Below are 12,630 nucleotides of genomic sequence, written 5' to 3' on the forward strand. Positions count from 1 at the left end.
ACTGAGGTGACTTCTCTTGTTGCAGAGCATGGGCTCTGGAGTGTGAGGGCTTCAGTAGTTGTGGCTCACCAGCTTAGTTACTCCAAGGAATGTGGGATCCTCCCAGACCAGGGATCAAACCCATGTCTCTTGCACTGGCAGATGGATTCTTATCCATGAGCCACCAGGGAAGCCCATCATCTCTATTTCCTTCAAGGCTATCCCATTTGGGTCCTTTCCCCTCATCTCTGGGGTCAAAAGTTGGATTGTTTAAGGAAGTAAAATGACAAGGTTTGAAATCGATTTCTTTGGCTTTTTGCCCCTCTGAGGATGTTGATTGTTTTTTTCCTAGAGATTGTATTCATGGAACACGTTTATTGCTTCACCCTAGTTATTTGTATAGTTCTTAATAGTAGCCAATCAATTCAACAGAAAATGTCACAGGGCCAGTTCTCTGCACACTTTCTGTTTCTAAATCAGAGATCATCACTGGAATCTTGTGTTGACAGGAAGGACACAGACAGACTTAAGGTAATATAGATTTCTTTTGTTGCAGTAGAAGAAGGGATCATGGTCTTTGGCCATGCCAACATAGTGAGAATAATCTGCAAAAGTGGTCCCCAGGAAGAGTGCTCTTAGAAGGTTAAGCTTTTCTCACCCCTGTGGCAGTTACATGTCCTTCTTCTTAAGGATGGGAAAAGCATTCAGGGAGACAGATGAATTTGAAAGAGGTTGAAGGTAAAGAAAAAGAATTCTACTGCCCTTCTAGTCTCTTGCTTCTCAAATAGAAATCCTTATGTGGCTTTTCAGTGAACTGAGATTTAGGACATCTAGAGGAGGCTGCAAGTTGTAAGTTGAAACTGGTTCAGCAAGAGCAGGCACCAAGGAGAAAGGTAAAAACAGTAGGGAAAGTCTCTAGCATGGGTAGAGTCCAGATTCAGCATGCCCTTCCTTGTACAGAGTCTTTGTAGGGTATGCAGTACACTGGGTTCCAGGTAACAGTTTCTCCTGAGCAAACAACATGAGTCAAAGCCTTCACCCCACTCACCCTAACCCCAACCCACTTTGATCCATCTTTGGGATGGTCAGTATGTTCCCTGGTGTCCAGACTCTTTAAGTGTGGTAGGAAAGGGTAAACATTCCTTTCTGGAGAAGAAGGAAATATTTTGAATTGAAATCACAGGAAGGGACAAATTATACTGTCAACCAGGAGGACACCCTTTCTGTACCGTTTGCATATCTCCTACCAACTCGCTTTCTAATCACAGGTATGTCCACAAGAAGCCCAGAAATGGCTACAGCTTTGAAAATCATAAGCTCCCAGGAGCCCAGCATCAGCCCAGAGACCAGGTACACTCTGGAAAATTCTCAGAAGACTTCAACAGCAGCTGTCCCTATGGTGACCACTGTGGAACCAGCCACCCTTCAGTCCATGGCCACAGGGAGTGGCCGCAGCAGCCTCCCTCACTCACCCACAGGATTCGTGACAGCAGCCAAGCCGCCAGCAAAAGGGAGAGCAGCTACAGAATGGGTCTCATCCTCCCCATCTGAGGATTGGACCAACACCCACCTTGGGACTCCAGAAGGGACCAAGAAGTCACTGGGCACAGTGTCCTCTATCCCCCTAGGGTCAGTTCCTAAATTCACCATAGGGACTAGTCCACAAAGCAGCCCAACTCAGATTCCAAGGACAACTGGAATGAGTTTCCCTACATGGCTTGGCTCTGCTAGAGGGACCACAGTGGACACACGTGTCTCTCTGAGCACATCTTCCACTAGTCCTAAAGACTCTGCAGCCATCCCAGACTCTGTGACAACCCAGACAGTAACCATGAGCTCAGAGACAGATAGACCTGAACTTATAACCCAGACAAAGGTCGGCCCCACAGTCATTCCTTCCACCGTCCTGAGTAAAAAGACAATAACAGATGAACAGCAGTCGAGCATATCCATGAGTGAGGCTTATTCATCTGCCAGCCTGAGGTCAGAGCAGACAACTGGGAGGGACCTGACTCTTGGTGGATCTCCTGGGGCCACAGACACGTTGCCTAAAACCTCCATAGAACCAACCATATTAGCAACTCTGACCTCTGAAAGCCAAGCCATGACCAGCCTCACTAATGCCTCAGAAGGAAAAACAACCTCTTCACCATCTGTCACATTCCCCTCAATGGGGTCTAAGACGCTGGCGGCCATCACAAGTGTAGTGACCAGTGATGTTGCCTCTAATCTTGGGCAACTATCACAGACCTCATCTCCTGCAGCAGTGAGCACCATGGATGTAACCACAGCCCCCACTCCAAGTACCATCACCACCATGGAAACCAACTCAGTCCTGACTACCATGCCTAACCCGAAGGAGAGTGTGAGCACCATGGACAGCACCCTGGCCACAGAGACCAGCACATCTGCTCTTGAGCACCCACTCACATGGTCATCTACAGCTTCACCAGCCCCAGCATTTGGTCCCTGGACCATCACAAACATGACTTCAAGCTTGGAAGCCACAGGTTCTCCTACAGCAATTTCTGCAATGGGTACAACTTCATCCTTAGCATCAAGCACTGAGTCAGGCTCTGAGTCTACCCACCCTGACCTTGTGACTGTTGTCAGAACCAGCCTAACCATCCCATCCTCCCATGCTTCAGCTGAAAAGACAGAAGCCAGCACGAGTGTAAGAACATTGAGTCCTTTAGACAAAACTGCATCTGTGCCCATCTCAACTTCTGTTGTTGAGAAGATGAGCACCTCATTTGCTGACATTTTAAGCACCAGTTGGACTCCCAGTAGAAGACAAACGGAAGCCATGCATGTCTCAATGGCCTCTATGGACCATCCAGATACAAAGATTACCCCCAAGGTCCTCCCATCCACTCCTCTGCCTGATTCTCTGTCCACTCTTGACTGGGTCAGCAGGAGTTCTGTGTCATCAGCTGTAACCACTACCTCAGCTCATCAAGGGGTCACAACTCCTCCCAAATTCCCTTTGGAGAACATGATCAACACAGCTACCTCGCAGCCAGCAACCTCCATAGGGGACATTACAAGTAGTGTCACTCCTGCTACAATAGTAAGTAGCCCTAAAGTCACTTTATCAGGGAGGCCAGATCTTGCTAGGAAGGAAGCAGAGAACAGTTCTCCCCAGCTTTCCACCACAGCTGCTGCAGATCCAGGACATATGTCTATACCAGAAGCAACAACTCAGGATTTAATCCCACACACAATAAGAACACCATCTCCAACTCCCCAGGAGAATGAAATAAGGACTTCTACAATGGATGCAAGTGTTTCCACCTGGACAGTGAAAGAACAAAGCTCAAGCACATCTCTGACCCCCAAGGTCTCTTTTGTCTCAGGAGGGACTATCAAGGAGGTTAGTGACTCCCCAGGCTCCTTAAGCATCACGAATCTACTGGGCATAAGCGTGGAATCTGGGACTACTTCATCTCCATTTTGGAAAAACAGCCCATCTGAGAGAAGAGCAACTTCTGAACCTACCACTGACAAAGAAGTAATTCACCCATCTACAAACACAGTAGATACAACAGTATGGCCCTCGAGTTCTGAGCATGATCTTCATTCCACTGTCCCCACTCACTCAGAGTCATCCATGGGCACATACCTAATGAACACTACCTCCATCATGGGGAATACCATTGTTTCAGCACCAGCAACCACCTGGCCAGAATCCACAGGGGCTGGAAGAGAGCTTGATTACCCTCTGACCACTGAACTGAGGGAGTCCAATACTTACATGGATACCAACTCAACCACAGAGATCGGCACTGTCCATTCCCCAAGTCATTTTGCTACTACTGGGGGGTCCAGGACAGAAGTCACTACCTCTGACAGAATTTTCAGCCCAGATCTAACTCAGTCCACAAGGTCGTCAGGCATCACCAGGCCCTCTACCTTCCCTGACATGACGGAATCTGAAAGAAGGCCCATCACCATGCAAACAAGTCTTTCTAGGGCTACATCACTGGGTACACCTACCTTGGACACATTAGCCACAGCTTCCTCATCAGGGACTCACTTGGCTGTGACTCAGGGATTTCCACACTCAAAGATGACTGCTCTAGCGAGCCAAGGTCCTGAAGATGTATCGCGAACAATTCCTCCTTCTGTGGAAGAAACCACCTCTTTGTCTTCTGTGACACCCATCTCTGCCACAACCTCATCTTCTCATGTTGCGTTGACATTACAAGGGCAAAGTACCTCCTCTCCTCTACCTGTGACCTCACATCTCTTGCCTGAGAACTCTGGCCTGGGAAAGATCACAGACACATTGAGGCCCAGCCTGGAACCTGACACCAGTTTGCCACCAAATTTGAGCAGCAGCTCACTTGAGACGCCGGTCACCACAGAAACAAAAGCAATGGGTCCTTCCAGAAACACAGCAGTGACACCTGTTGGGGATACCAGTTCTGGACGTGAATCACACTCTCCTGTCCTGGCCCCCACACAGCCACCCAAAGCTACATCTTTAGTGGTTACCTCCTCCTCCACGGGGGACATAACTGCTTTCACATCGATGTCTGGCTCATCTGAGACTATAAAGATTGAGAGAGAGTCAGCGCCCTCTCTGAATACTGGGCTTAGGGAGACAAGTACCTACCAGAAGACCATCTCTGCTACAGAGATAAGCACTGCCATTTCTAATGTGTCTACAAATGATGCTACTACTGAGGTCACGAGGACACAAGCTACCTCATCTAGCAGGATATCCATTCCAAGTCCTCACTTCAAAACTTTTCCAAACACACCTACAGAAAGCAGAACCAGCCCCTCCACATCCATGCTCATGACAGAATCTTCAGAAATGACGATCACCACCCAAACAGGTCCTCCAAGCATGACAACACAAAGTACCCTGACCTTGGACACATCAACTCCGGCCTCCAGGGAAGGAACCCACTTAGCTGTGACTCAGAAATTTCCACTATCAGAGATGACCACTGTCATGAGCAAAAGTCCTGAAGATATGTCTTGGACAAGTCCTACCTCCATGGGGGAGACCAACTCTCCATCTTCCCTAGAACCTATTTTCACCACAACCTCACCTTCTGCACCTTTCATGTTACAAGGGAACAGTACCTTCTCTCCTGTGTCCAAAACCTCAGTCCTCACCTCTGACTTGGGAAAAACCAGAGAAGTGTTGGGCACAAGCTTGGAACCTGTGACCAGTACACCTGAAAGTGTGAACAACATCTCACAGGAGATACTAACCTCTTCAGAAGCCACCAGCGATACAGAAACAACTCATTCTTCAAGAATCACAGCAGTAACTGATATGGGGATCACTAGTTCAGCACACAAATCACAATTCACAGTCCCAGCCAACACAGAGTCACCCAAAGCCACATCTGCAATGGTTATCTCTTCTACCATAAGAGACACCAGTGTCTCCACATCAACTCCAGACTCTTCCAAAATGGCACAGATTGAGACAGGGCCAACATCCTCCTTGACCGCTGGACTGAGGGATACCAGCACCCATCAGGAGGAAAGGTTAAGTAGAGATCCTTCCAAAAACACAGCAGTAACCAATATGAGAACCACCGATGATGAACACAAATCACGTTCCTTTGTCTCAACTGACTCAGAACCATCCAAAACTGTATTCCCAATGAATACAGCCATCACCATAGGGAAAACCACTGTTTCCACCCCAATGTCTAGCTTCTCTGAGACTCCAAGAATTGAAGCTGAGACAAGTTCCTCCTGGATGTTTGAAATGAGGGAAACCAGCACCTCCAAGGAAACCAGCTCATCCATGGAGAAAACTATCCTTCCTGATATGAACACTGGTTCTGTTACTGAGGTGACAGGGACGGAAGACATCTCCTCTAGTGGTAGGCTCAGTCCAAGCCCTGCCATTTCTACCGTGTCACCAGTAATCTCCACAGAAACTAGCACAAGACTTTCTACTTTCCCCACAATGACAGAATCAACAGAAATAACTGTCACCATTGAACAAGGTCATCCTGCAGCTACATCACAGAGTACCCTTGATTGGGACACATCAACCACAACATCCATGGTGGGGACCCACACAGCCATGACTCAGGGACTTCTAAACACAGCGCTGATGACTCCCATGAGCACAGGTGGGACAAGCCCTGCCTCTGTGGAAGAAACCAGCTCTCCATCTTCCCCAGTGACTTTATCTGCCATGACATCACCCTCCCCTGAGTCTCCCACATTACCAAGGAGGAGCCCCTCCTCTCCTACCCCTGTGACTTCACTTTTCACCCATGGTCTGGTGAAGACCACAGACACATTGGGTACTGGCTTGGGACCTGTGACCAGTTCACCTTCAATTGAGATCAGCTCCACCATTGAGATACTGTCCACTTCTGGAGTCTCCACAAGTACAGAGGTGATTCAGCCTTCCAAAAGCACAGCCAGGACCCATGGGGTCAACACAAGTTCTGGACCTAAAGCTCATTCCTCTGCCCTAGCTGACTCAGCGCCATCCAATATCACGTCTCCAGTCATCCCTCTTTCCACCTCTAGAGAGACTGCTGTTTCCACACCAATGCCTCACTCTACTGAAACTACAACAGTTGAGACAGACTCCACATCCTCTCTGAGCCCTGAATTGAGAGAAACCAGCACCATCCAGCAGAACAGTTCAACCACAGAGAAAATCACTCTTCTTTCCAAAGTGCCCACTGATACGACCACTGAGATCTCTAGCATACAACCCATCTTCTCCACCAGCACATCCGTCCCTGGCCCCACTCAGTCCACCGTGTCACCAGACACTCCCAAAGGCATCATCACCAGCCTCTCTACCTCCCCTGTGACCACCAAATCTGCAGAAATGGCCATCACCAACCACACAGGTCCCTCTGAGGCTACATCACAGGGCACACTTACCTTGAACACAGTGACTGAAACCTCTGGGGCAGGGACTCACCCAGTTGTGACTCAGAGCTTTACACACTCAGAGATGAGCACTCTCATGAGCAGGGGTCCCCAGGATGTGTCTCGGACAAGCCCTGCCTCTGTGGAAGAAACCAGTTCCCCATCTTCCCCAGTGACTTTATCTGCCATGACATCACCCTCCCCTGAGTCTCCCACATTACCAGGGAGGAGCCCCTCCTCTCCTACCCCTGTGACTTCACTTTTCACCCATGGTCTGGTGAAGACCACAGACACATTGGGTACTGGCTTGGGACCTGTGACCAGTTCACCTTCAATTGAGATCAGCTCCACCATTGAGATACTGTCCACTTCTGGAGTCTCCACAAGTACAGAGGTGATTCAGCCTTCTGAAAACATAGCCGGGACCCATGGGGTCAACACAAGTTCTGGACCTGAAGCTCATTCCTCTGCCCTAGCTGACTCAGAGCCATCCGATGTCACGTCTCCAATCATTCCTCTTTCCTCTAGAGAGACTGCTGTTTCCACACCAGTGCCTCACTCTACTGAAACTACGACAATTGAGACAAACTCCACATCCTCTCTGAGTCCTGAACTGAGAGAGACCAGCACCATCCAGCAGAACAGTTCAACCACAGAGAAAATCACTCTTCTATCCAAAGTGCCCACTGATACAACTACTGAGCTCTATAAGACACAACCCATCTCCTCCAGCAGCACGTTTATCCCTGGCCCCACTCAATCCACAGTGTCCCCAGACACCTCTGCAGGCATCATCACCAGCCTCTCCACATCCCCCATGACCACAGAATCTGCAGAAATGACCATCACCAGCCAGACAGGTCTCCCTGAGGCTACATCACAGGGCACACTTACCTTGGACACATCAACCAGCTCTCCATCTTCCTCAGTGCCTTCAGCTGCCATGACGTCACCCTCCCCTCAGCCCCCCATAGTACCAGGGAAGAGCCCCTCCACACCCACCTCTGCGACCTCACTTCTCAACAGTAGTCTCGTGAAGACCACAGAGAAAGTGGGCACCATATTTGAACCAGTGACCACTTTACCTCCACCTTTGAGTAGTCCCACCATGGAGACACTTTCCACTTCTGAATTCTCCATAGATACAGTGAAAATTCTTCCTTCCATACACACCACAATGACCACTGAGGGTTCCAGCAGTTCCGGCCATGCACTTAGTTCCTCTGGCTCAGTTGTCTCTGAGTCCTCCAGGATCACACATCCTGCTTCCTCCGTGGATGGGACCACCCTTTCCACATCAAAGCCTTCCTCCTTTGAGACCACAGCATTTGAGACCAAGAAACTTTCCCATCTGACGCCTGGACTGAAGGAGACAAGCATGACCCTGGGTTTCAGCTCCAGCACACTCACAAACACACCTTCATCGGCTCTGTCCACTCATGGTTTGAAGAGTCCCAAGACAGATGTTACCTCTTCTGTGACATCATCAGCCCCAGTTCAGTCTCTGTCTACACAGGAGACTGACATTCCAGTGGAAACAGTCACACACTTTTATGCTACTCCGTCCGTAATAGGGTCTGCTGGCATAACTCTCCCAGAATCCAGTATTTCTTTGCCTGTATCAGCAAGTACTCATCACCTACACACAGATATGCTGTCTTCAGCTGAGACCATTCTTGCTAGCACATTGACATCTCCCGTGTCAGAGACCATGGCTTCCTTTGCCACATCTGGAGTTCCTGTTGCCATCTCAGCTACCTCCTCAGATGGTCCATTTTCTAGGACAGAATCAGACCCCAAGGAGGATACCAGGTCCACCGCTGCAGGCAGTCTACCTTTTTCAGCTTCAACACCATTCCCCTCTTCAACCTTACATACTACTGATCTTTCAGTGAGCTCCCCTTCTCATTGGATTACTTCCTCCCCAGCCACCCCAAGCACAGTAGACAGCAACCTTGACACAGAGAGCAGAAGGACTAGCGAATTACCCTTGGTTACAACCAGTACTCTGCCGACTTGGAACCAGCCACACAGGACATCTTTACCACCCATTATGGACTCTAGAATGACAGAGAGTGTCGGTTTGGGAACAGTGACAAGTTCTTTTCAAGTTATTCCACACTCAACACAGTCAACAAGTAAGGACCCACAGCTCCTACACTCTGATTATATGGGGCTTGATTTCTTTCCTGAGAGGTAAAAAAGGAGTTGGGCTTCCCTGGTGGGTCAGATGGTTAAGAATCTGCCTGTAATGTGGGAGACCCAGGTTTGATTCCTGGGTCAGGAAGATCCCCTGGAGAAGGAAATGGCATTAATTAAGAGTCTGATTGTTGATGTTTAGTCGCTAAATCATGTCTAACTTTTTTGTGACCCCATGGACTATAGCCCACCAGGCTCCTCTGTCCATGGGATTTCCCAGGCAAGAATACTCAAGTGGGTTGCCATTTTCTTTTCCAAGGGATCTTCCCAACCCAGGGATTGAACCCACGCCTCCTGCATTGGCAGGCAGATTCTTTACCATTGAGTCACCAGGGAAGCCCTAGGAGTCTATTACTGCACCAGAAATTCCTTTAGAAAAACTATATGTTGATCTGTTTCCATTTCCAGGCACTGAGATGGGCACTGGGGAAACAAAACTAAGTAAGCAAGCAGTTGAGTAATTCGAGTACTGTGATGGATGTTCTAAGATTACTGCTAATGCTAATGATGGCAATAATAATAACAGCAACCAATGTTTATAGAACACTTCTTCTGGGTCAAATGCTATTCTAGAAAGTTGTTTAATTCCCATTGGAACACAGTTTGAGAGGGAATTATTATAAACCCGGTTTACAAATGAGTTATATAGATATAGAGAGAAGTTGAGTAATTTGTTCAAGATCATTAAAGCTGGTAAGTAGTAAGAACTCAGACTATATAAGCAAAAGCATGGCACTAGGAACCATGCTCTTAACCATTAGGCTAAGAATGATCAGAGAGGTAGGAGAAGAAGCAGATTCCTAGAAGCCAGAAGGGAGAGTTTTAAGAAGTAATGGTTAGTTCTGTCAAATGCTGCAGAAGAGCCAAGTTGAAATAAGGTGAGAAGTTCTTTGACAACATGTGGTCCTCAAAGATTCTAATGAAAGGAGCATCACTGAGTTTTAGAGGACTGAAACAACAGGTAAAATAATACATAAATAAAAGGAGAGATTTCCCCCTTTAAACTGAGCCTGTTTCTATATTGAGAACAGAATCAGCAAGGAAAAGAGAAAGGAGTGAATGAAAACTGAGGGAAAAAGTATCTGTGAATATGGGAGGACCTTAAGACCTAGGAGGAGAAATACCACATTCAAAAGAACAGCAGATGAGGGAGGGAACTTAAGGGGATTTCATTCCATGGATAAATTGAGTTCAACCACAGATTTTGTTCTGGACACAAATCCAGTGAGGCCCTCCAACTACTCCAGCACCTGTTCACTAGGCAATAGGTACAGGAGGGTGATTTATTTCTCAAACTAGCTTTAACAATTCACAACCAAGTTAAACACATTGAATGGGATTGATGCATTCTTAAAACATGGCTTGGTAGTTGAGTGATGGATGTTCAGAAAGCAAGTGATGAATGGAATGGTAAAAAGGTAGAACTATGGTTGGGTGTGAGGAAGGAAGAAAAGGAGAATGAAGAGAGAGATGAATGAAGAAAAGATGGGTGTATAGAAGGAGGGATGAATATATAGTGGGAAGGATGAAAATAAGGAAGATGGATGGAAGGAAAGATCAAAGGAAATAGAGATTGAAGAAATAGGGATGAAAAGTTGCAAAGAAAGAAGAGAGAAATATGAAAAGAAAGATGCATGGTAGGAAGAAAGGATAAAAGGATGGATGGATGAAATAATAAATGGGTAGATATAGGGGTAGATGGATGGATGAATCTCTGGGTGAGTGGATGGATCTATGAACGGGTGTGGCCACTCAAGACATATAGCCCTGGTTCCAGTCCATACAGATGGTTGAGAAGAATTGAGTTGTGTAGTCAAATTAAGTGGGTCCATTTAGATCATGTTCTCCTTTTGGAAGAGATGAGTTACCTTAGGTTTCTTCCCTACCTTCTCCTACAGCGACTGATGGCACTGTGAAGCATATCACAAAGATACCCAACGAAGCAGCCCATGGAGGCACCACCATCCATATTCCCCAGGCATCCACATCTGCTAGTCTTACAGGTAGGTTCAACATTTTATTTCCCAATAATCTGACTTATGCTTTTATTTCTTGCTTGAGACGGATGAAATGTTTCTTTTTTAAAAAATTAAAATTTTGTATTTATTTCTTTTATTCATTTATTTTTGGCTGTGTTGGGTCTTCGTTACTGTGCACGCTGTTCTCTCGAGTTGCAGAGAGCAGGGGATACTCTCTAGTTGTGGTTCTTGGGCTTCTCATCGCGGTGGCTTCTCTTGTAATGGAGTACTGGCTTTAGGGCAGGCAGGCTTCAGTCGTTGCAGCATGGGGGCTCACTCGTCGTGGTTCCCAGGCTCTAGAGCACAGGCTCAAGAGGCTTAGTGGCACAAAGGCTTAGTTGCTCCGCAGCATGCAGGATCTTCCCAGATCAGGGATGGAAGCTGTGTCTCCTGCACTGACAGGTGGACTCTTCACCACTGGGCCACCGGGAAAGCCCTGTTTCTTTGGACAAAGAATTATATGGAGTTGTCATGGGCTTCCCTGTCCCAGTTGGATCTTTGTCAAGTAGTTACCAGGTAGGTGTTACTTTTTCTTCCCTCCTAACATGGAGTGAGTTTAGTTCAAGACTGAATGTGTCAGCTTCACATATTCACTTAATTCTAAAAATGCTTATTATTAATTTACTGTGTGTTAGAGACTGTGACATAAACTGAGGATACATAGATGAAAATACTTTGGCATTGCATCCATGGAGCTCTCTCAGTCCAGTAGAGGAGACAGCAAAGGAACAAAATAATGATGATGTAACTTTTTTTCAACTTTTGTTGGAGGATAGTTGGTTTACAATGTTGTTAGCTTCATAAAGCAAAGTGAATGTTTCATGTATCATATACATATATCCACTTTTTAAAAAACTGTTTATCTGTATCGGGTCTTAGTTGCAGCATGCAAACTCTTATTTGTGGCACATGGGATCTAGTTCCTGACTAAAGATCAAACCCAGGTCCTCTGCATTGGGAGCATGGAGTCTCAGCCATTGGAACACCAGGGAAGTCCCTAGCCACTCTTTTTCAGATTCTTTTTCCATATAGGCCATTACATAGTATTGACTAGAGTGTCCTCTGCTATAAAATAAGTCCTCATTAGGAGTTTTCTGGCCGTGCCATGTAGCATGTGGGATCTTAGTTCCCCAATCAGTGATCAAACCCACATCCCCAGCATTGGAAGTGCAACATCTTAACCACAGCTACAAGGCCCAGTCAAAAAAAGAAAAAAGCAATGATCTAATTTTCACACCTTTTCTCTTTTCCTTTTTCTACTTTCACTCATTTTAGATTAGAGATTATTCCAATATGGTCCTGAGTTATTTATACTCTCTGGAATTTGGGCAACATAGCTGCCACCTGTTTCTATATTTAATAAAAAGAGCAATTAGATTTATTTGGCTTTCAGAGAGCTCTTTCATTTTATGTGCATGGTTATTTGTTACAGAGAGTTTTACTTCATTATGTTTTTAAATTTTGTTTCTGTTATTTTTCTGATTTCTACTTGGGGGGAAAAAACTTATGTTGGTTTCCATTTTCAATTTTTCATTGTTCTCTTTTTATTTTCACACCCTTA

At 46.5% G+C, this 12,630-nt stretch overlaps 1 protein-coding gene across 1 annotated transcript in view; it reads left to right on the forward strand.

Annotated features, from left to right (window-relative positions):
• Positions 1-12,630, forward strand: part of LOC122440464 (mucin-16-like) — a 115,078-nt gene that overhangs the window by 26,681 nt on the left and 75,767 nt on the right. The window contains 2 exon segments of the mRNA XM_043466761.1: positions 1,248-8,990; positions 10,950-11,054. Of these exon segments, the coding sequence (XP_043322696.1) occupies positions 1,248-8,990; positions 10,950-11,054 (7,848 nt within the window).

Source organism: Cervus canadensis, chromosome 4 (assembly GCF_019320065.1).
Source record: "Cervus canadensis isolate Bull #8, Minnesota chromosome 4, ASM1932006v1, whole genome shotgun sequence".
In the NCBI taxonomy this organism is placed as follows: Eukaryota; Metazoa; Chordata; class Mammalia; order Artiodactyla; family Cervidae; genus Cervus; species Cervus canadensis.